We start from the raw sequence: 25,100 nt of genomic DNA, 5'->3' as shown, positions 1-25,100 counted from the left end.
TGCCCCAAATTTGCACAATGGTTATTGATTGATTGGATTGAATACTTTATTAACAGGTTGCAAATAGCACAGAGGTACGATTGTACAATGATGCACAAAAAAGCCCTTGGGGCTTGTTTTGTTTCCATTATAGTCTTATAAATTTGGTACACATACTCCAGACACACAATCCTCATCCTGGGGAAATTAAGGCAACACGTGATCAGACGTCAAACAAAACAGCTGGCTTAGTGGCTGGTGAGTGTTGACGAGAGTGTTGTCTAAACTTTGAGAAGAAAGCCGGTCGCAGAGGCGTTTGAAAGGTAAGGCTTACACCGTACATTTAATGTTTGTACTGTAGCTGATTCCCGTCATAGCTTAGCCTTAGGGTTTAGTATAGCACAAAGAAAAATTCAGTTGCGGCACATTTGCGTTTGTATTCTAATAATGCCATTCCCCGCGATTCAAGAATTCCACACGTGTATGCTGGCGGGTTCAGAATACAATACAGTAGTACTCTTCTGGTCCAGAGAACTGCTAGCGGCTACTAAAGATCTGGACCAGAATGAAGAGGACTAGAGGAGCGAAGAACCACTAGTTCAGTTCCTGAAGTTTCTGTGAAAGTCGATTAAACGCCGGTAAAGTTACAGAAAGCTAAACCAGAGTAGCCGACCAGTAGCCGCTACCTCGTGCATTGTTTCCTTGGTAACGTGGACAAGAGCGTGCTTGTTGTAGTTGCATTGTCACAAACTGTAACCTTAGTCGTTTTTATTTGGTGTGGGATTGTTTATGGATTTGCAGGTTTATGCTTGGGTCTTTATTACTTTGTTAAGACTGTGTTGTAGAAATATATCGCCGCTTTGAAGCCGGAAGCAGCACCCCCTCCTCCCCATCTTATCTTATCTCCATGGGAACTTTGTGCAGGATTGCTTTCCCCCCCATCACTGTCTGCAGCACCGTCTGTATTCTTTTCATATAAAACGAACCCTAGCATCGTATGAGTTCAGAAATAGTTTCCCGACCACCATCGATGTTTTGACTTATTCATATTGTATACTAGTATTGACTTAACGCGACTACTCTTGCAAATCGACCCATATTGAACCGTTGACAGACAGACACCGCCCCCCCCCCACGCGCCATCCCCTGTGGCTGTTTGTAGTAATGAATGACTGTTGGCTGATTGTCACATGCTGCTATTTATTGATCAATTTTATTTATTTTACATTTAAGTAAAAAGTACTGCAATGTGGAAATTCTCTGCTACAAGTAAAAGTACAAAACGATAGCCATCAAAATATACTTCACAGACAGGTTTCAAAAGGATAAAATATAGTCCAATAAGTCCATACAAATCTTTTGAAAATGAGCTCAGATACGCTTCTCGATTCAGTTAATCGACAAAGTAATTGACACAATAAATCGTGAGTTGGTGAGGTGAGGTAATCAAACTTGTGTAACTCCGTCCTCTTGCACAGGAAGGAACATGGCCCCCGCACCAGAAGCCAGGTTGGTGTCTAGCCCGCCTGACGGAGGATGGGGCTGGATGGTGGTGTGTGCTGCGTTCATCTCCATCGGTTTCTCCTATGCCATGCCCAAGGCCATCAGTGTCTTATTCCTGGAAATACAAGAGACCTTCCATGTCAGCTACAGTGAGATAGCATGGATCACCTCCATCATGTTGGCAACTATGTATGCTGGAGGTAAGTTTACAAAGTGTAAGCCTTCAAAGCACCAATCTCTTTTTTATTTTATTTTATTAGATTTTTTATTTTTGGCTTTTTCTGCCTTTATTGATAGGATGAAAGTAGTCTGACAGGAAATGGAGAAAGAGATGGGGGGGGGGGAAGACACGTGGCAAAGGCTGTCGGGATCGGGAGTCGATCCCGCGGCACGCCGTCAGGCTTGCTCAGCAGCTCAGGTGCCCAGACGGTTGAGCTAACCGCCTGGGCCCAAAGCACCAATCTCAGACCGTTCTTATAGTGTCCACTCTAACAGAGATGCTGTCCTTCAATGGTCCTATTCTATGTGCAGGGTATGCATTTCAAGCTGGTCACTGAATGTCTCTTTTTTTTCTCAAACATTATCAACTTTTCACTAGTTTTGACAATTTGTGCAAGCATAAAATAGAGCTTAAGTTGCCAGACAAGACAACATTTGCCATATCACGACATTATGATATCCAACTTCACAGTATATCAATGGTTCAAAACCGTTTCAGGCCACGACTCCACCCAAAAAAATCACATTTGAACTGAGGACCCCCAGCGCCCACCCTAGTGACATGCACTTGGAATTGTAGGAGTTGAATCATTCAGTCATTATTACATTTGGTTTGACTCGGTTCTACAGATAAATGTAGTGAAAATAGGAGATCCACAAGCTCGCAACGCACATTTTTGTATGCCTCATTCTTATTATATGACAATTCGGCCAATGTTTGTAGTGTAGTTTGTTGTTGGGATCAAACCTGCGGCACGCATTGGGGATCCCGAGACCCGACTCCCGACCCACATGTTGAGAACCCTACAGTATCTATTGATACAATGTTCAATATTGAGATTGTCTGACCCTCTGCTGCCCTACAAAGCCTAACTAAATTGTTTTTTGCAGGGCAGTATGGGCTCAATTTGTCTTGACTGAAGAAGATACATAGGCTAGTTGATATATTGGATTAACATGATTTAAAGAGGAGTGCCTACATCCAGGAGGGAGTGTTAGGAGGCCAAAATGTTTGAACTTTGTCTCGTGCATTCCCACCTGACTTGAATTTAGCTATAGGCCTGTTACACACACACTTTGTCTGTTTATTTACTGTCTTTACTTATCACTGACTTGAGGCAATGTGTGCATAGTCGTTGCTGTCGGGTGGAAACCTTGTATGTCCAAAAAAAACGTTTTTAGATTTAGCTAATTTTGTGTGCCATGGTAGTTTGACGAAGTAGGGTATTCATTTCCCCCCCAACAATTAAAATATGGAGATGAGAGGCAACACCAACGATTTTGATGCCGTATTTCTGCTGTCGGGCAGAAACCAGCTATGTCCAAAATATTAACTTTTCAGGAAAGCAAAAAACAGAAAGAAACTAGAACTGCACTCTGCCGAGTGCATACTTGCTTGTTGCACACTAGTAGGCCATAAATGGCCTACTAGTGCGCAAGCAGAGCGCGCAAGTACTTTCGACCGCTGGAAAGTATCACATCTCAGTATCTCTGTGAAGGAACGTTTGAAATGTATAATCATTACGTGTAACTATTTGCTACCTAACTACTTTTTTACAGAAAAATGAATCATTGATATGTGATGAAAAAAAAGGTATATAAACTGAATTAAAATATATTATACAGTATAATTATTTTATTACTTATTGTTAATTGTCAATTGTTTTAAATGTATTTCATTTTTGTAATTTATTTTTGTACTATAGTGATATTAATACTAAATCATGATCAGAGTAATATGTGTCTCTAACTTCAATTTCTGTAATAATACTTTCAAATTTGTTGAAATATACATGATCTAAAATACTTCCGAAATCTGTAGTTGGATTTGTATTTAATAGTTTAAAGCCTAATCTTGACATGAAGGTCTTTATATTTATATCTTTTTCAGTATAATGGTCTTCATTGAAATCTCCTATTATCATAATTGTGGAAGTCGGAGATGATAGATACTTTACCATTTTCTTGAGAAATGTGTTTAATTCCGTAAGGTTTGTTTTCAGTGCATATTGCCCCATGCAGGCAGATTAAGTCTGGCCCCTCTCAGTGCATATTGCCCCATGCAGGCAGATTAAGTCTGGCCCCTCTCAGTGCATATTGCCCCATGCAGGCAGATTAAGGGCCGATTCATACTCCTATTTTAGAGCCGAATAAAAGTCGGTTCGGCTCTGTAGAGCCTACAATTTGACGTCATTTGAGGTTCGTGGGGGCGGGTACCGTCCTAAAGTCGGCTCTTCGGTGCTACTGAAAATTTCTGACGAGCCAAAATCATTTCGGCACTACAGCGCCGAAACAGCGGTAAAATAGGAGTATGAATCGGCCCTAAATCTGGCCCCCTAATGCATATTGCCCCATGCAGGCAGATTAAGTCTGGCCCCTCTCAGTGCATATTGCCCCATGCAGGCAGATTAAGTCTGGCCCCTCTCAATGCATATTGCCCCATGCAGGCAGATTAAGTCTGGCCCCTCTCAGTTGTGGGAGGACTTCATGGCAGAAGTGGTGACGAGCCAACCAGAATCGTCTGGAACCAGGCTATAACCAACCAGGGTCCAGTATGCAAATATGGGGCGGGACATTGCAGAAAGAAATACTGAGAGGGATGAGGCTAATATCCACGCACTACACGAGGGTAACACAACACTGCCTCATTCAAGTTGGTATGGTGACTATTACATTGTCAGATACTTGTATGTGTCCTTATATTATCCTCACTTTACTCAAATAAAGCTCAAGTTGAGTTAGGTTTTTGACCATTAAAGTGGAGATAGTTTTTATTTCCCTTCTGACGTCATTCTAAGCAATGATGGACAAAACTATCTCCACAAGAGATAGTTGTAGACTCTGATGAGATGAGTTAGTAGACACTGTCAAGAAACACAGGGCTCTATTTTCAGCGATGCTAAACCCCTTATCCTTAAACTTCTTTGCCTTTTTTACTATTTTGAAAAACATTTTTGAATAGTTCATCTCTAGCCGATCTACATCGACACGTGAGCTTGTCGATTGGCTATTTTAACTATTAAAAAAAAAGGCAAAGAAGTTTAGGGATAAGGGGTTTAGCATGGACAAAAATAGAGCCCACAGTCCCTTACTCTCTTGTGAAGTTATGGATGACAGAATTCTCAGATCTTACAGTACAAGCTTAATGTATTTTCCCTTTTGTGGCTATACCTACGTATCACTGTGAGAGCGGTATTATTATGGAAATATTATAATATTTCACTCGGGGTGAAGTGTAGATCATTTTTTGAAGCGGAATCGAGCATAAAAAACTGCATTAAACAGCACAGCCCCAGGCCTCCTGGCCTGACCGACAGCCCGTCAGGGCAGAAGCCTTCAAAGCACCAATCTCTTTTTTATTTTATTTTATTAGATTTTTTATTTTTGGCTTTTTCTGCCTTTATTGATAGGATGAAAGTAGTCTGACAGGAAATGTAGAAAGAGATGGGGGGGGGGAAGACACGTGGCAAAGGCTGTCGGGATCGGGAGTCAATCCTGCGGCACGCCGTCAGGCTTGCTCAGCAGCCTAGGTGCCCAGACAGTTGAGCTAACCGCCTGGGCCCAAAGCACCAATCTCAGACTGTTCTTATAGTGTCCACTCTAACAGAGATGCTGTCCTTGAATGGCCCTATTCTATGTGCAGGCAAACAGTGGAACAGGAGCGCACACCACTAGTGAGGAGGTGCTGACCAACACAGTTTTAAAGAGTCTATTTCAGCTCGTAGCCACGATGCAATACGTTTTTTATATATTTAACACACCATTTTGACACAATAGGTCTTCAGGGTCAATATTCTATGTTTACAGGCATATTGCACATATAGACATTAGACAACATCAATGCATTGCTGAAGCAGCTGGAAAGAGCAGAGTAGTGGAAATAGACCTTGGAACAGTTGTTGGCTAGATCCTAATGACAGCAACAGGATCTGGTTGACCCCTGCTGTGATGTCAACTCTCTAATTCTATTAGTATTTCCAAGATGGCATACCTGGAAAATATGCACAGGGCTAGGTTGGAGTCAGACAATTATTTGAGACTCTGTCCCCATCCACCCCAATAGCCAAGAGACTCTGTCCCCATCCACCCCAATAGCCAAGACGAGACAGACATGGGTCTGTGGACTAGTAGTTGAGAACCAGTGTACTAAATGACCTAGTGACCTAACATGACACGTGACTGTCACATTTACTGGGAAGTCTTGAGGTCAAGAAGTCCCACAGAAAAGGGAGTTCAAAAGGGAGACTGTGTACTGCCTGGTTGAGGCATTCATAAATATGCCCATATAATTGCAAGTAACAAATTGCTATGTCAGTTAAAACAAGTTTAGGTTGGACAAATTAAGAGAATAGAAGGGTAACAGTGGGATAGGAATAGATCAGTGGTCTTCTCAACCATTTTTGAGCTCTGGATGTTAATGTTATTAACCAAGCACTTGTAATTCTAAAGGGGAGTGAAATGTTTTTGTAAAATAAATTAAAAAAACATACAGTAAGGGTCTCCCTGTATCTCCAGCTGTTTAGTAAATTGAAAATAAATATAATTTAGTACAGGATACCAAAGAAAGAAAGAAAGAAAGAAAACAAAGCAGGATAGAGAACCCAGCGAAATATCCTTTATAAACCTCAATTTGATAGTATTCCAGAATTTCCATTTACAATTTTGTCTGCACATTTCTTTCCTTTCGTTTCATCACTTCCAATTTCACTTGTTTGTTCAGGTTCAGGTTCAGGTTTATTTGTCATTTGTATAGATACAGTACAGAGTATACATACAATGAAATTTATTTTGCCCAGAGCACTCTCAGTCTTACATACACAGGACATAAACAAACATCTATAGTGCAAGAAAAAGACAAAAAACAGGAAAAGAAAAGTGCAAGTGAAGTGAAGTGCTATACAGTTCGAGGTCAGCTGTTCAGCAGCCTGACTGCCTGGGGGTAGAAACTGTTAATGAGACGGGTGGTACGAGATTTGATGCTCTGGTAGCGTTTTTTGGAAGGGAGTAGTTTGAACAGGATATTTGCGGGGTGGCAGGTGTCTTCCATGAGGTTATGGGCTTTTTTCATACAGCGAGTGGTGTAGATGTTATGGAGACTGGGTAATTCTGTAGTGCCGATGATTTTACCTGCTGTATCCTGTGTGTGAGTATAGTTCTCTTTCCTGATTGGATAAAATTGGTATCCCCAAGCTGAAATCTATTTTATTTTTACTAAAGAGCTGGAGAGATGGAGAGACACGTTACGGAACAAACACTATAGCAGCGGTTCCCCACCTTTTCTCTATCAAGGCCCACTTGAAAATACTGGCAGTTTATTTTAATGATCAATCAATCATTGTTTTCCGGCTTAGATCAATGGAAGTATACTTTAAGTTTATATTGATCAGTATCACAATGAAAACTCACTATTCAAGGTTTTAAAGAAATAAACGTCATGACATTGTTTTGTCATATTCTTTTATTTGGTTTTATATTTTTATATCATCATTAAAATCTTAATGTTTTGCCATATTATTTGGGGGCACACTTGCAATATCCTCATGGCCCACCAGTGGTCCCCAACCCACAAGTTTGGAATTGCTGTTCTATAGCAATGACTTTAATCGGAAGATAGAGTTTTAACATCAGTATTGTAGAGTTGTTAGTTTTTCCCCTTGAAAGTCAAACTACCCATTTTGGAGTGAACCATTTTATTCAGAAATTGTTCATCTTGGATTTTGTCTGGACTTATAGCTCTTGTATATATTGTCGCTTTTGTGCAGAAACTAACCATCTCCGTATTCAACCTTAAAAAATAATAATTAAATAGTGCTATTGAACACCCTTTTACAAATAATGAACCAATGAAAAGTATTAAAAAGCGTTTCTGACTAAACCATATAACTCCCCCATCCTCAAATTCAGTCAAACCACCAACTCCAACTTGTTAGGTATTTTCTCCCCATCTGACTTTGTCATTCTAATCAATGATGGACAAAACAACTATCTCCACAGACCACAGTCATTAAATAATGGTCCTAAACCTCCTAACTCCACTGTATTTGCGTAAAGTGATGATAATATAAGCACACCTTCAAGTATCTGACCAGTATAATGTCAACATACCATACCAACTTTGATGAGGCAGTATTTTGTTTTAAAAACATGCTTTCTCTCTCTTTCTTTTGTTTTAAGTTACTATTTTGGACATTGTTTGTTTCTGGCTCAGTGGGACTTGATTAGTATGTAGAGTAGAACATCGTTAGAAGCATTCACTGTCACAGCAAGTAAAAAATGATAGAAATGAGCTAGAAAATCAGGGCCGACTCTCCTCTGCGTGTGCTTGTCTCATCTCACCCGAACCCCTTTCGTTTTGTTTTAGTTAATGGTGTTTTTTGAGAGACCTTGGGAAGACCCATTAGATGGCACAAAATATATGACAACACCGAGATCCAATAGCGGCTTTTAAGTGAATTCACCAGTGGGCTCTGCCTGCAAGGTTACAGGACAACAGGGTGTCTGACTCTCCTGCAGTCGACACAGAGAGGCTCTATAGCCGGTGAAATATTCCCCTCCATGCTGGCTGAGGCAACGGGGCTTTATCATAATGTCCTTGACGAGGCTCAGGCAATGTCACCCCACTGGAGGAGCAGAGAGAGAGACAGGGGGAATATATCAGAGAAAAGGGTTCAGCACATCGGGGTCTGCCCGCCCCGGGTCCCCACGGGAGAGACATGACAGCCTTTTTTCAGCAGAAACCTCTGACTCAAGGAGCCTGAGTGATAAAGTTATAACTGGGAGGTGGAAAACGGCAAACGTAGTCTAGGAAGCGCCGCCGCGGCCAACCTATTGTGACACAGCCGACGGGGCGGGGGGAGGGCGATGATCGATCTGTGACCCCCAACAGTGACCTGTTTAACTGTGTAAACACTCACTTTTTTTGTTTCAGGCACATATTGCAGAGGTGGCAAGAAATACTGACATTCTTTACTTAAGTATAAGTAGCAATGCCACAATGTAGAAATACTCTGTTACAAGTAAAGGTCCAGTATTCTTGAGTAAAAGTACTGAAGATTCTTTTTTAGATGTTTGTGGCTTTCGCCTTTTTATTTTATATTTTTTTATGGAGGGATAGACAGTAGGCTGCCAGGAAAAAATCTTTTGAAAATAGCAGATCTACAATGCATTGCATGCGTTGTGAGCTTGTTTTCAAATAGCCAAAGTACAGTGTTGTATAGGGTTGAAGTGGTTAATGTATGTTTTATAATGATATTTACAAAATCTTTATTATTGAAAATCTCAAATTAACTAGTAATTATTAAGTAGTAATTATAGTAAATGTACAATGTTTGCCTCTGAGATGTAGTGCAGCAGAAGTATTACATTAGAAATACTCAAGTAAAGTAAAAAAAATAAATGAATAACTTTTAGTTGTACTTCCAGTAAAATGTACTTACTTAGTTACTTTACACCGCTGATATACTGTGCGGTTAGGTTTAGCGCTGAAAGCGCGTACATGCGGCAACGTTCGTGCAGTATATATAAACAAAATACATTAAATGTATGAGTGAACATATGTGAACTCAGAAAGAAACAACCGTGACAATCATCAGCGTTTTAGCTCTCAGTGTGCCATCTGTGCTTTCACATGTGTTTTTGTCTCTGCCACCCACAACACCAATCTACTGTAATCCCTGGCTGAGTTGTACTTGGTTGCGTGCCAGTGTTGCCCACAGAAAATAGCCAATCTACAAGCTACGAGCCGATGCCCACGCGGCACGCTGTGTTCCTGTAGATCGGCTATTTCCACAGGCTTATTGCAGTCGGTGCACATGTCACTGCCTGCCTTCCAGGAGTGTCTGTTTGTAGTATCATCCACTCAGGTGGCATATTTCCACATTTGTTCATGCATCTATATAAAGTAATTTTGTATTCACGCTTTTGTTCAAAGATAATACATTGTAGACAATTGAATTGCCTGCACGCTACAGTGCAAACATTTGTCTGTTTTCTCTTCCTCACAAGCGGTGACTTTAATGCAGTGAAATGTAATCAACCACTTGTAAACAAGGTCTTGAAGGAAGCTGGTGTTTGCACAACGTGTAGGCCTAAGCGTCTTACTGTTTACTGGGCTTCTTTTCAGTTATCAGTGTGCGTGTGTGCGTGCACGTGTGTGTGTGTCCACAGAGACCCATATCACCACTGCCTTGAAAAGCTGCAGCATTTCAGTACAGTTACAAGCAGGTCTTACTAGCCTGGGATCAATACCATTTTCGGTTTTCTGTTCCGGTTTGACTGGAGCAGTAATAACTTCCGGAACCCACGACCAAGAACCTCCATCGCTGTGCTACTCCAAAATGATTCCTCTAGTTCCAGGGTGGGCAACTTTGACGTTGGCGAGGGCCACTATATTTCCACACTAACTCTAGAGGGCCATACATTGCATATTTTTGTCGTAGCAAAAATAGCTGATCTACAAGCTCAAAACGTAGTAGTGGTAGTGTGCCCCTTCTTTCTAAACCGGATCACACAGCTCAGTTTTACACTGAATATCAGGCTTTCCTCCTTGGTGGAAAGCCTGGTGACGTGAGGTTACCATCTCACAATGTCCAAAGTCTCGTGTCGCGGACTAGTGCGCTACCCTACAATTAATCAATCTATGGAGGCAAAAAAAGGTTATTACCAAGTAGCAAGGAGAAGTTTGCTTCAGAGTTGACTGCAGAGCAACTGTATTGCTGCAATGTCATTCTGGCATCAGGGTTATGAATGAAGGGGAGAGAATGACAGCATATAAAGGGCTGTTTAATTGCTGATTGATCACTTAGTGTAGTGTTTTACATTATCAGGCGAGGGGTGTAATGAGTCACTGACTACGGAGGTAAGCGAGGGGAAGTGTTTTTGAACTCCCACTGTTAGTGACGTCCTTGTGAACTTTGTGCCCATGGTTCATAAGTGTCGTCCTTGTGCACTTTGTGCCCATGGTTCATAAGTGACGTCCTTGTGCACTTTGTGCCCATGGTTCATAAGTGTCGTCCTTGTGCACTTTGTGCCCATGGTTCATAAGTGACGTCCTTGTGAACTTTGTGCCCATGGTTCATAAGTGTCGTCCTTGTGCACTTTGTGCCCATGGTTCATAAGTGACGTCCTTGTGCACTTTGTGCCCATGGTTCACAAGTGTCGTCCTTGTGCACTTTGTGCCCATGGTTCATAAGTGACGTCCTTGTGCACTTTGTGCCCATGGTTCATAAGTGACGTCCTTGTGCACTTTGTGCCCATGGTTCATAAGTGTCGTCCTTGTGCACTTTGTGCCCATGGTTCATAAGTGACGTCCTTGTGCACTTTGTGCCCATGGTTCATAAGTGACGTCCTTGTGCACTTTGTGCCCATGGTTCATAAGTGACGTCCTTGTGCACTTTGTGCCCATGGTTCATAAGTGACGTCCTTGTGCACAGGTTCGTCGCGCGGCGGTGTCCCCGGTGGAAATAGCCCGACCTGCAAGCCCAAAACTCAACCACAGGGCATGTAGTCCGGCTATTTATGACGTCAGCGCGTGACATCGTCGTGCGACGTGCCAGTACAGAGCATAAATTGGGGTGATCAGTGAGAGCACTTGCTCTGCTGTGGCTGTCTGCACTTCCTCCAAAACCATGATGACTAGGAGGATGTTGTTAATTATAGGGCTGAAACTATTTCCTTTGTGATTATTACTTGCGCAAGCAGAGCGCGCAAGTAATAATTTCGCCCGGTCTCTTCAACGTGACAGCCGTCAACCATTTGATGGGTATGCAAAAAAAACAGCAAATCTGTGCCTGGTTTGCTGGGACCAGACTACACAAATGACCATATGTCTTACGTCATCATTTAGAGCTAGTCATGCGTATACTATACACATAATCAGTAAAAATAAAATAGCAAATTGTGCCTGATCTGCTGGGACCAGAGTACGTGGTATGGATTAACAAAAGAATATCACTTACCCAACCTTTTAATTACTGGTCCCATTATTACTGAAATGTGAATTTATTTTGTTTTCTTCCCATCTCACACTGTGTGTGTTTGTGTGTGTGTGTGTGTGCGTGTGCGTGTGTGTTTGTCCGTCCGTCTGTGTGTGTGTGTGGGTGTGTGTCCGTGTGTGTGTCCGTCCGCATCCTTGCAGGCCCCGTCAGCAGTTTGTTGGTCAACCGCTTTGGAAGTCGGCCGATGGTCATAGTTGGTGGATTGATGTGTGGCGCGTCCTTCATAGTGGCTTCTTTTGCAAATTCCATCGTTCATCTGTATCTAAGTGTCGGTGTCATTGGAGGTAAGCTACTGTACCTACAGTACTACACATCTGTATCTAAGTGTCGGTGTCATTGGAGGTAAGCTACTGTACCTACAGTACTACACATCTGTATCCAAGTGTCGGTGTCATTGGAGGTTAGCTACTGTACCTACTACACATATTGTGTATCATGTTTTTTATCGTTGTTGTCAATGACTTTGATATTTATATATATATATATATATATATATATATATATATATATATATATATATATATATATATATATAATTGACCCTAAACAGAGGTGGTCATAGCTGAGTGGTCTGTTGTCCCAGGTTGGATTCCAGTCCAGACCAACAATGTGTTGACGTGTGTCCCTGAGACAGACTCTTAACCCTGAATTGACAGTGTGTCACTTCGTGCCGCCTTGGGAGCTGTCATATCTACTATTTTTTATTCTATATTTATTAAATATTAGGGCAAATTTGCGCAACTGAAAAGACAAAACGAAAGCGGGGAGGAGTCGTCACGTTCTAAACCGAATCACACGGGCCAGTTTGGAACGAATACCAGGCTTTTTTCTGCGGTGGAATGCCTGGTGATGCGAGACTAGTTGTGTCCTGACGAAGGCCCGCTGGGGTCCCTCTGTCAGGCTCTCTGTGGGCCGCTGCTGTATATGTCCGGTTCCCCTGGCTGAGCTGGTCTGCTCTGCCTGGGCCCAGGGTGTGTGCCCTGGCTTCTGGAGCAGCAAGGGGGGCTGCGGCCAGGACGGTAATTAACCCATTTAGACCTGAGCACTCCATTGTATAAATGTCTTCAAAACACAGTTTTCTGTCAGTGTTGCTCAAACCTTTGCAGGTCAAGGTCATTTTCGTTTTTGTGTTCCAGGAACCCCCCAGAAGCAAAGATGTGACTTAAAAAAAAAATAATAATAAGACGATTCTTCAAAAATAGCAGATGCAAAATATCAGCTATTTTTGAATACCCAAAGCATAAACTAAAAAGTGATTAAAATAAAAAATGGCACAGATGCCTTCCCGCTCTTAATGCGTTAAGACAGAGCTGTCCCTAATCCCAGAGAGCGTGGTCTTCCACGGCCCCTCCTCTGTGCTCTCCCGTAGGCTCCCATCCCGTCAACACTCCTCCTCCTCACATGGGGGTTCGCTGACACCCTGTGAGGCTCATTACCCTGCCACAGGGTGGCGCCGAGGATTAATAGGGCCGGCGAGTGGCCAGGCCACGTGTGGCGCCCGGGGCCGCACGGCACGCACGCCCTGCTCTCTGTCTGGTCCCCTGGTCCCTGGCACACTGACACGTAGGCATTGTGCTGCTTCACTTACAGTAGCATACACACATGTACCTGCATGCACCCCCCCCCAATACGCGCACACACACACGCACGCGCACGCACGCACACACACACACACACACACACACACACACACACACACACACACACACACACACACACACACACACACACACACACACTCGTTCCTTCCTTCCTTCCTTCCTTTAATTACGACTTGACCATTGGCTCTGTCCTTGGTCTGGTCTTTTGTTCTTCAACAAAAATAGACAATATTTAAGCTCATAACACGCCATGAGGCACATTGTGAGCTTTAATGTCTTTAATGTATATTCGGCGAATGATCCCCCCCACAATAGGGATAGTAGTTCATGTTATTAATGAAAAAATAAAGTCCTATTTCACACAAAGATTTGGCAGCCCTCTGTCATAACTCTGAGGACCCCCTATTGAAGATGCCTGATTTCCTTTTGGAAATGTCTATGTTCTATACAAAAAGAAAACTCACTTGCCAAAATCATGTCTCAGAAAGAAAGTTCGGAGGAGGATAGTTAGTCATGGAACAACATTAGTCATTAATTACGACTTGACGGGTGGTTCTGTACTTGGTTTGGTCTTTTGTTTCTTCAACCAAAATAGACAATCTATAAGCTCTGAAACTTGCCAAAATCATGTCTCAGAAAGAATGTTCGGAGGAGGATAGTTAGTCATGGAACAACATTAAGAGGCTTCAGGATGATGGAATACAGCAGCCTAAAGGGCTACCTGTAGCTCTTCATCTATTATAAGAGACTCATTTGGGCAGAGCTAGGTGCTCATTTTCTGGGCAAAATCCTATTACGTTGAACCTTTTTTTACGTGGAAGGGAATGTTACTGAACAAATTGCCCAGACGATCTTAATTTATTAGCACTTAAATGGAGAATTACGTTTCTTAAAACCATTCCAGCTTTCCCCATAATGAGACTTTAGTTGGCAAATGTGAAACGAGATGGAACCACGGCACATAGTGGAATGAGCCTACATTTAATTGGACGTGTACCAGTCCAGTGTGGTACCAGTGTACCAGTCCAGTGTGGTACCAGTGTACCAGTCCAGTGTGGTACCAGTGTACCAGTCCAGTGTGGTACCAGTGCTCAGGCTGATCATATACTGTAGCCAACTCAAGCTTTGATCATTTTGGAACACTTCTCAGTGTTATCCCTGTTTTTCTTTTCTTTTTCGTTTTTTTCGGCATATTGTTAATATTTTTCTAAATGGTTCTAATTTGTTTAACAAAAAACTAAAACCAGAAATAGAGATCTAGAAGTTAGCAGATACATTGTGACCTTGTAGATCGGCTATTTCCACTATTTGTCATACACAGTACAACAAAGCAAGCGTACAGTATATAAGACTTCCAAGTGGTTAATCTAAATTCTTTTCACTCCCAGGTTTCGGGCTCGCCTTCAACCTCAATGCTTCCGTCACCATCATCGGTCAGTACTTCCTGGCCAGGCGTCCCTTAGCCAATGGGCTGGCCATGGCGGGCAGTCCGGTCTTCCTCTGTTTCCTGGCGCCACTCACCCAGTTCCTGCTGCACCACTTCGGCTGGCGGGGCAGCTTCCTCGTCCTCGGGGCGGTGCTGCTCAACTGCTGCGTGGCCGGGGCCCTCATGCGGCCCATCGCGGCCCGCGGAAACCCGCCCGCGGAGGAGCCGCCGCCGGTGTCCCAGGGGACGGCGAACGGCACCAACACCAAGCTGAAAGGAAGCTGCGTGGGCGGCGGCATCAACAAATTCATGGACTTCTCCCTCTTCAAGCACAGAGGCTTCGTCATCTACCTCGTGGGCAACATGTTCTTCTACCTCACGGCCTACGCCCCCATCATATACCTGTCGTCGCTCGCCGTCAGCTGCGGCGTGGAGGAGTACCGGGCGGCCTACCTGCTCTCCATCATGGGCTTCGTGGACATGTTCGCCCGGCCCGGCTCGGGCCTGCTGGCCAACTCCGAGCGGGTCCGCCCCCGGGTCCAGTACTTCCTCAGCTTCGCCATGGTCTTCACCGGCACTTGTCACCTGCTGTGCCCTCTGGCCACCAGCTACGTGGGCCTGGTGATATACGCAGCGTTCTTCGGCATCGGATTCGGCATGGTGTTCGCCCTGGTATTCGAGTGCCTCATGGACCTGATGGGACCCGAGCGCTTCCCCAGAGCGGTGGGCATGGTCACCATCCTGGAATGCTGCCCCATGCTGCTGGGACCCCCCGCTGCAGGTAAGAGCTGCCGACGCAGACATGCTCACATACGCGTTACACGACCGCTTTTACTGTGCAGGCATGACAAACAGTCAATGGAACGCTCAGCTGATAACAGATGCACTGTAGCAACCAGGGTTAAATGCTCAGATATGCACAATGCCGTTCACATCATGCATGTCCCTCTTAGCCCATTGAGACCTGAGGCCCTTTCTACAAATGCCTTCTAAACCAGTAGTATTCACCCTTTTTCACGATTTTTCAAATTTGTTAAAAAATAACAGGTGTACAAGCTGTGAGCAGATCAACAAGTTCTGCTATTTTTGAATAGCCGACACAAAAAATGTACACAAGGTGTAGCACATCCAAATTTTTTAATAAATGGAGGACAAAGTACGCACATTTCCATTGCTTTATTAGCACACACCAAAAAGGAGCGCTTATGTGTTCCACTATGGGCCTTCATCCTTATGTACTCATTGTACTGTCGGCTCAATTTAATCTATAGATTCAATTTATAATGCTCACGATTAGATATTGTAAAGCAATCCACGGCTATCCACCTCTTATTGAATTTGGGGGGGGAACATTCCTAAATGCAAGCCCCTTTCAAATGTTAAATGACGTCATAACCCACCAGTGGGACATCAGGCTGTTAAGAATCAGGTTTATTTGTCGTTATTCCTACAGGTACAGCAGCAGTACTCCTAGCCTAACCTAATATGAGCTGTTATAGAGTTGAGAGAGTCCAGGTATGTCATGCCAATAATGTTTCAAAGGAATGGGTTGTGCCAGTGGACCCTCAACGTTACCTTGAAGGGGTTTTAAACTCTAAATGGACTCTTACAGGCCTGTAACTCTGAGAGTGTACAAATGGGACCAAATGGGCCCCATTTGTAGTGTACAAATGGGACCGAAAGGGCCCTATTTGTACACTCACAGTTATGGGATGAGTATAGTTTGAGAACATGTGACCCTAGCTGGCTTAACCCATTTTGGGCGGGAACCCCTTTTGGTGTTTTAAACATTATGTTATAATTTAGGCAGCTATTGAAAAATAGCAGATCTACAAGCTCATAGCGCTACGAGCTTGTAGGTCTGCTATTTTTTTTTAATCGTAAAAAATTCAGAGTGAATGTTTTTAACTCAGGTCTAAATGGGTTAAGCGCAATGCCATTTTGGCTGTTCTGATCCTCGGGAAGGAAAACTGCTTTCACTGCTTCACCCAGCAGATGGCTCATTGAGGGTACGGGGGGGAGCTGTTAGTGGTTAAGTGCCTTGCTCAGGGACACTTCGACACGGAAAAAGTGAGTGAGCCGAGGGTCGAATTGACGACCTTCCAATTCCCAGACGGCCTCTCTACCCACTCAGCTATGCCCGGCCCACAGTTGTTTATACGTTGGAGAGATCTCTTATCGCTTCAGCACAGGAAAAGCACCATTTACTCCAAAGTTGTGATGGGAATAATAGCATGGAGAAGTCTCTCTCTCTCTCTTTCTCCCTCTCTCTGTCTCTGCCTCTCTTTTCCGCTTTCCAGGGTGTCATTATTGTAAGGAGACATTCCCACAGAATTGGATTAGCGTCGGCGAGCCGGGGCGGCCCAGGGCATACAAGCGTCCCGGAGAAGACGTAATTGGTCACAGTTGTTTACTGCTGTAAATAAGCTGGGCCACGCTCGCTCACCGCTTCTGCTTTCGGGGCACGCTCAGTGGACGATTTGTCCTCCACACAAATTATGGGACAACTTTTACAAGCTGAGAAGCTGTTAAGGATAACGAAGGTCCCAGCATAACCTCCTTCTCTTTTAACCTTCCACCCCGAATGGTACATCAGGTTTTTGCAGAGTTAAAGGTTATAACATTTACGAAAAGGGGCAAAGGCTAAAAGAAAATGAAAAGAATACAGCACAGAAAACATTTCAGCATTGCACATTATCCATAAGCCAAATCATGTCAAATACAAGTATCACCATTAATCAATGGTGATATTAAAAACATTATTAAATGTATTGTGGCTTTAAATAATGGCAGATATACATCTCATATAGCCTTGGTCTGGCTTATTAGCCAGGCTAGATCTCATAGTGTATCACTTCGGGAGCTTGTAGATTAGCTTTATTTTAAATAGTGAAAATGTGTGCAATTATTTTAATATATTATTTTAAAGTGAACACTTTAAACTCAAATGTTTCCATTCCTGGAACAAAATATTTTGAGATGATGGTCGGCGGCCAAATGCATGTAATGATGGGAGTGAAATGGTTTGAGAACCACAGATATAGCAACATAGGTTTATCAGATAACTGTTATAGATTATTTTTTTAAATTAGCCTCGGGTCTTAATGGGTTAATACAAATGTGAGAAGCTCCTCTCATGCACTCTTCAGTCATCAAACACCATTCAGATGAAAATGCTCAGTTGGGTACATGAGTAGTGTCCAAGTCCAAGTCCTCTGAAGTCCCCTCACATCTCAGTGTGACTGTTCTCCCGGACAGCTGAAGGCTGTTGATCATATTCATGATTTCAGACTCTTGTTCTTAAAATGTCCAAAACACATTCTTGGCAGGATAAAGCGATGCCTCGTTGAATAACTCGCCGCCATCCCTAAATGATTTCTTGAGTTTCATGAGAACAGGACAAGACACACACGATTGGAGGCTGCAGTGAACACATGCATTTTAGCGACCAGCTTTGTCACAGTGTTGAACCTTCTCATCCTTTACTGTTTTATTTCTCAGTTCAGTTCACTGGAAAAGTTATTATGAATGGTTTGTCAGACAGTGCTGTATCAAGTTCCCCTTCTTCGCTAGCGGTGAGCAATTGTTGCAGATGAGACGAGATACATTTTCCATTCAACGTGATGAAAAAAAACCATTCTCTTCTTCCATTAATTATGGCATTGAAATGGCATGTCTCTTTGCCTTTCTTTTAGAACTCGCATTCACACGTTTTTATGAAACATGTGAATGGTTGTTTTGGTTGGACAGTGTTAATGTTCGTTATTTTCGGATAGCAATAGCAGCATGAATGGCTATTTTATTTGTAATCTCAATTGATCATCCCAGTAGCCCGATCTGATCACCTTTCAATCAAAAATACATGCTTGAGCATAGCTTCTCATATAGATATTTTTGGTTATCGGCTGTGCATGCCACTGTTCTAGCAACTATCTTATTTAATCCCCAGACATCCAGTTGTCTGGCAATGCAAGACCATAATCTGTATTAACTATTTGTAAGAGTCTGGATGTCTCTCTTGAATTAAGTAAGAAATTAAGTGTGTAGGACTGCTACTGTACATGGTTACATTACCTTCACAGTGCTACTGTACATGGTTACATTACCTTCACAGTGTTACTGTACATGGTTACATTACCTTCACAGTGTTACTGTACATGGTTACATTACCTTCACAGTGTTACTGTACATGGTTACATTACCTTCACAGTGTTACTGTACATGGTTACATTACCTTCACAGTGTTACTGTACATGGTTACATTACCTTCACAGTGTTACTGTACATGGTTACATTACCTTCACAGTGTTACTGTACATGGTTACATTACCTTCACAGTGCTACTGTACATGGTTACATTACCTTCACAGTGTTACTGTACATGGTTACATTACCTTCACAGTGTTACTGTACATGGTTACATTACCTTCACAGTGTTACTGTACATGGTTACATTACCTTCACAGTGCTACTGTACATGGTTACATTACCTTCACAGTGATACTGTACATGGTTACATTACCTTCACAGTGTTACTGTACATGGTTACATTACCTTCACAGTGCTACTGTACATGGTTACATTACCTTCACAGTGTTACTGTACATGGTTACATTACCTTCACAGTGATACTGTACATGGTTACATTACCTTCACAGTGCTACTGTACATGGTTACATTACCTTCACAGTGTTACTGTACATGGTTACATTACCTTCACAGTGTTACTGTACATGGTTACATTACCTTCACAGTGTTACTGTACATGGTTACATTACCTTCACAGTGTTACTGTACATGGTTACATTACCTTCACAGTGTTACTGTACATGGTTACATTACCTTCACAGTGCTACTGTACATGGTTACATTACCTTCACAGTGTTACTGTACATGGTTACATTACCTTCACAGTGTTACTGTACATGGTTACATTACCTTCACAGTGTTACTGTACATGGTTACATTACCTTCACAGTGCTACTGTACATGGTTACATTACCTTCACAGTGATACTGTACATGGTTACATTACCTTCACAGTGTTACTGTACATGGTTACATTACCTTCACAGTGCTACTGTACATGGTTACATTACCTTCACAGTGTTACTGTACATGGTTACATTACCTTCACAGTGATACTGTACATGGTTACATTACCTTCACAGTGCTACTGTACATGGTTACATTACCTTCACAGTGTTACTGTACATGGTTACATTACCTTCACAGTGCTACTGTACATGGTTACATTACCTTCACAGTGTTACTGTACATGGTTACATTACCTTCACAGTGTTACTGTACATGGTTACATTACCTTCACAGTGTTACTGTACATGGTTACATTACCTTCACAGTGCTACTGTACATGGTTACATTACCTTCACAGTGCTACTGTACATGGTTACATTACCTTCACAGTGTTACTGTACATGGTTACATTACCTTCACAGTGTTACTGTACATGGTTACATTACCTTCACAGTGTTACTGTACATGGTTACATTACCTTCACAGTGTTACTGTACATGGTTACATTACCTTCACAGTGCTACTGTACATGGTTACATTACCTTCACAGTGATACTGTACATGGTTACATTACCTTCACAGTGTTACTGTACATGGTTACATTACCTTCACAGTGCTACTGTACATGGTTACATTACCTTCACAGTGTTACTGTACATGGTTACATTACCTTCACAGTGATACTGTACATGGTTACATTACCTTCACAGTGCTACTGTACATGGTTACATTACCTTCACAGTGTTACTGTACATGGTTACATTACCTTCACAGTGTTACTGTACATGGTTACATTACCTTCACAGTGCTACTGTACATGGTTACATTACCTTCACAGTGCTACTGTACATGGTTACATTACCTTCACAGTGATACTGTACATGGTTACATTACCTTCACAGTGTTACTGTACATGGTTACATTACCTTCACAGTGCTACTGTACATGGTTACATTACCTTCACAGTGTTACTGTACATGGTTACATTACCTTCACAGTGCTACTGTACATGGTTACATTACCTTCACAGTGTTACTGTACATGGTTACATTACCTTCACAGTGTTACTGTACATGGTTACATTACCTTCACAGTGTTACTGTACATGGTTACATTACCTTCACAGTGCTACTGTACATGGTTACATTACCTTCACAGTGTTACTGTACATGTTTACATTACCTTCACAGTGTTACTGTACATGGTTACATTACCTTCACAGTGTTACTGTACATGGTTACATTACCTTCACAGTGTTACTGTACATGGTTACATTACCTTCACAGTGTTACTGTACATGGTTACATTACCTTCACAGTGCCTCTTGGTGAATCCACCAGTGCGTTCGTTCCTGGCAAAACATATATTCAGATGGGAGTCTGTGAACATGGGGGTTCTTAGCATAACAATGTTTGAAAACCACTGGTTTAACAACGATAAAAAATAAATACATAAGAAAATACTCTTTAGAAACGAGCCCCCCTAAAATTAACAATCCGCAACTAGCAATATTTACAAGAAACTTCACAGAAAAAACAAGCCCAAAGTCAAATATAATAAGCAGGGCAACACTGCTCCCATCCTAAGTTTTAATGAGGTGGGAATTTATAGCCCCCTGGTTTGTCTGCAGCGACCCCGTTCTGGGCCCTCCTTTAATGGGGGTAAAGAAGGGCCTATCCACGCCTACCCTCCTCCAGAGGGCACAATCATTTTGTTCGTCTTCGCCTATACCGGTCGAGCTTGTTACTGCCCCACAGCACCTCCGGGTCATCCCAATTAGAAGGAAGTGAGGTAATTGGGCGTAATTAGCCTTTTGCTTTGGGTGTTTAATGATGCTCAGTTCGGACTCCACTCCAGCCATTAAAGTCCTGTACCTGGGCCATAATTAAGCTGTGAATACATTATAAAAGAGGTGACTCCGCCAGATGGCCAATCAAGGGCTGTCGTTAATGAGGGTGACGGTCATTGGCATATACGCCCACCGGACGAATGCCATCAATCAGTTGACGTTGCCTGCATCGAGGTGGTTAAGGGTTGGAAAGTAACCCCTCCTGTAGTGCATGCTTACACACAAATTAACACAAAAGAAGACTTGATCATTACGTTTCAATGGGTTTATCTTATCCCGATGGTTTTATGGGTTTATCTAATCCAGATGGTTTTCTTTTGTCTTCAAGACATACAAAAAAGTGTAAGTAAGATTGGCGCTGCGTATTGTCTGTATCAGATGAGGATTGAGGGCATCTGTCCCCTTTACATTGCTCTAGTCTATAGGGGTCAACGTTTTTCAGGCCAAGGCCAAGGACCCCTTTAGCGGAGAGAGAGATGAAGTAGGGACCCTCCCTACACGGTGCATAAAATTGTGTTGCTGGTTAAACTTTTTCAGCTTTGTCCTAACTGGAACTGCTAGTTGAACCTTAACATTTAAAAAGCTTTCTGCAAAGATTGCTGAGCAGCATAACTCATCGTGTTGACTCCGTGTTTATTGTGTTGTTTAAGGTTTTCAAACGTTTCATGCAGCAAATGGTTAAAATGTGTTGCAGTTTTTTGACATTCTTTCCACAGTGAATAATTCTCACCAGGAATACAAGTTCTCTCTCTCTCCCTAGACACCAAAGAATTGTTTGCAATTTTCAGAGACCAAAAGGCAGTGTACCGTGCACATATTAATCTGTGCACAGAATGATTCAGATATCAGTACGAGATGCACGTGAACGTGAATCAATAAGGCCCGGAGGGTTGTATCATTGTGTGAGATTGTAATACAGCAGTGAGATAGGCAGACCTTCATACATGTGCTGTAGAGTGTGTGCAGATAGAGATAGCGAGGCTTGCTAATCGATCGCTGCATGGAAGCAATGGGCTGTGGCTGGCTGGCTGGCTGGGGTTAATACTCAGAAAAGCTGGAGGTTTAAATCTGAACCACATTTGTCACTTTTTCTGCAGACTTGGGCTGGATATTTATGGCGCTCTGAAATTGGGCCTCGTCTACCCTGATTCGTTCTAGTAGCAGCTGTCCAAATTGCCTTCCCTGCAGAGGCTGGGAGGAGAGGGTCCTCTTTTGGGTGTAATGGCTCTCTGCCATTACCTACATGGATCTTGAATGGCCCCCTCCTCCCAATACACACACACACACACACACACACACACACACACACACACACACACACACACACAGACTAAATCTGAGTTTGAAAGGCATGTCGTATAACCTTTGACCGTGTCATAGACACTACAGAAATACAGATTGGAAATGTCTTGTGGTCGGGGTTTGAAATAAAGAACTGTCCTGAGGTCTTAACCGGGACTATTGTGTAGTGGTTCCCCTGCCTTTCTACAAAGTGGTTCTAAGCAGTGTCCCAGACCGGGCTGAGAACTCCAAATCTGAATCTCCTGATGTTGTTGTGTCCTTTGTCCTCATGCGTAATACTCACCCAATATGCCAAAACGTTCTACAGCAGAACATAGACTAGACGTACGTGTTGTAGATCCTTGTAGTTAGTAGGTGCTGAGGGTCAGAAGCAGAAAATCACCCATTCCTATTTGCTTTCACTGTCTCAGAATCTGTGTTTCGTTTCATCTTTTAAACTTCATTCCAGGCGGCGTTTCGAGCTTGCATATCAAAGCGGCGACAAAGTGCGTGCTAATGCAAATCCTAACCATACTCCCTCTCCACACAGGGGCGCTGGTGGACATCTTCCATGACTACAAATACATCTACATCATGTGTGGCTCGGTGACGCTGTGCGGTGGGCTCTTTCTCTTTGTCATGAACGCATACAACTACCACATGATGGACAAGCAAAGGACCGTGGAAGGGGGGCAGGAGGACCACCTGGCCAAAGATCTCCATGTCCAAGAGATAGCTCCGGACACGGAGCGCGAGGAGAGAAGACAGTCTGGGGTGACGGAAGCCGGGGTGGAGACCGAGCCCGACGCCAGAGGAGAGGCCGCCGTACCGGAGGTCACAGAAATGCCAAGCAAACCGTGATTCGCATGTAGGTACGGAATCTATTTTGTTTTTGTTTTGTTCCATGCTTTCTACCTCAAATATTTTATTGTTTTAAATTAGCATCAACTTCAGTTGACACAAACAAAACTAGAAAGGCCACATCTGGCCTAGCAGTCCGGGCACCTACAGTAGGCTCCAATGTAGCCTGACAGCACCTCGCGGGATTGACAGCCTATGCTGCGTGTCACTCTCCACATCTCTACCAGGAGGCATGCCCTAATAATGATAATAATAATACTATGTGCAGTACGTTAAATTTTGACGTACAGCCAGTGTAGGGTGGCATTAGCTTTACAGTTGTACATTGCAGGCTTCATAACGATCTAATTTACACGGGCCAACGATTTCTAATCATGTAAATGCCAATTATGTTATGCTACTAAAGGCGTATTTATAGTGTTTGGGATTGTCTTCTCCTGTGATTGTGAGATGCTAAAGAATGAATGACTGCGAATCTCGTCTTTTTTTGTCAACGGAAGAAGACACTCAGGGGCCGGCATTATTTTATACTTTGGCTATTCAAAAATAGCAGATCCACAAGCTCATATCGCGGCACGAGAAATTGTGTTTTTGTTTTGTTTAGTTTTTTTAGCATCATCCTGTCAATCTTTTTTTAACTAAAAATGTACTAAAATAGGGCAAAACAATATATTTTGCCCTGGCACAGAACCTTTTAAGATCGGGTTCTGTGGCCTAATATAATATATGTTGGTTTATGGGAGGAATGGGAGTGGTGGAGTGTTACAATTTGAGACATTTTGTAGAATCGGTCTTAATGCCTTAAAAGCCTTGCCTTGCTTTTTACAAGTTGAGTAATGTCACTCAATTGCACCACTCGGTGGCTGTGGTCTTGCAGCTGCGTCTAAAGATTCCTAGACATTTCAGATAATAATAATTATAATAATAGTAATACATTTTATTTATAATGCACTTTACATTTTCACAAACCTCAAAGTGCTACAGGGGTTAAAAATATTTGGCCTAAAAACTAACACTATGAGTTGCATGCGAGTGGACATTAAGACACGTGATTTTGGGGTACATGTTTATAAATGTATATGTTGGTGTTACTTTTACTCAGAGTAACTTTTGGTGTTATTTTGGTGTTACTCAGCCTGTGTGTCTGCAAACTTGCACGTCTGTGATTGGCTAGTATAATTGTTTGGCGGCATTCCTCGTCATGTCCGAGTCCGTGGACACGGTTAATAAATGAGGCTTCACAGACGGCGCAATTTTTTTTTTTTTTTTTTTCTTTTTTTTTCGGGTTTTATTTATAAAGAAAAGAACCCTGTCATGAGCTTTTGGCTCGAAGGTATATGATACAAATGT

The 25,100-nt window shown here is 42.7% G+C and overlaps 1 protein-coding gene across 1 annotated transcript; it reads left to right on the top strand.

Moving 5' to 3' along the window:
* Positions 1-271: 271 nt before the first annotated feature.
* Positions 272-23,750, top strand: LOC308333062 (monocarboxylate transporter 2-like; the record flags this gene model as incomplete). Its single annotated transcript, XM_080789259.1, has 5 exons — positions 272-302; positions 1,458-1,682; positions 11,837-11,980; positions 14,686-15,504; positions 23,440-23,750. The coding sequence occupies exons 2-5, from the start codon at positions 1,466-1,468 to the stop codon at positions 23,748-23,750; spliced, it is 1,491 nt and encodes a 496-aa protein (XP_080645385.1). The 5' UTR covers positions 272-302; positions 1,458-1,465.
* Positions 23,751-25,100: the final 1,350 nt, after the last annotated feature.

Source organism: Protomyctophum bolini (assembly GCF_963924005.1).
Source record: "Protomyctophum bolini genome assembly, chromosome: 2".
NCBI lineage: Eukaryota > Metazoa > Chordata > Actinopteri > Myctophiformes > Myctophidae > Protomyctophum > Protomyctophum bolini.
This window is presented reverse-complemented; position numbering and strand designations above follow the sequence as displayed.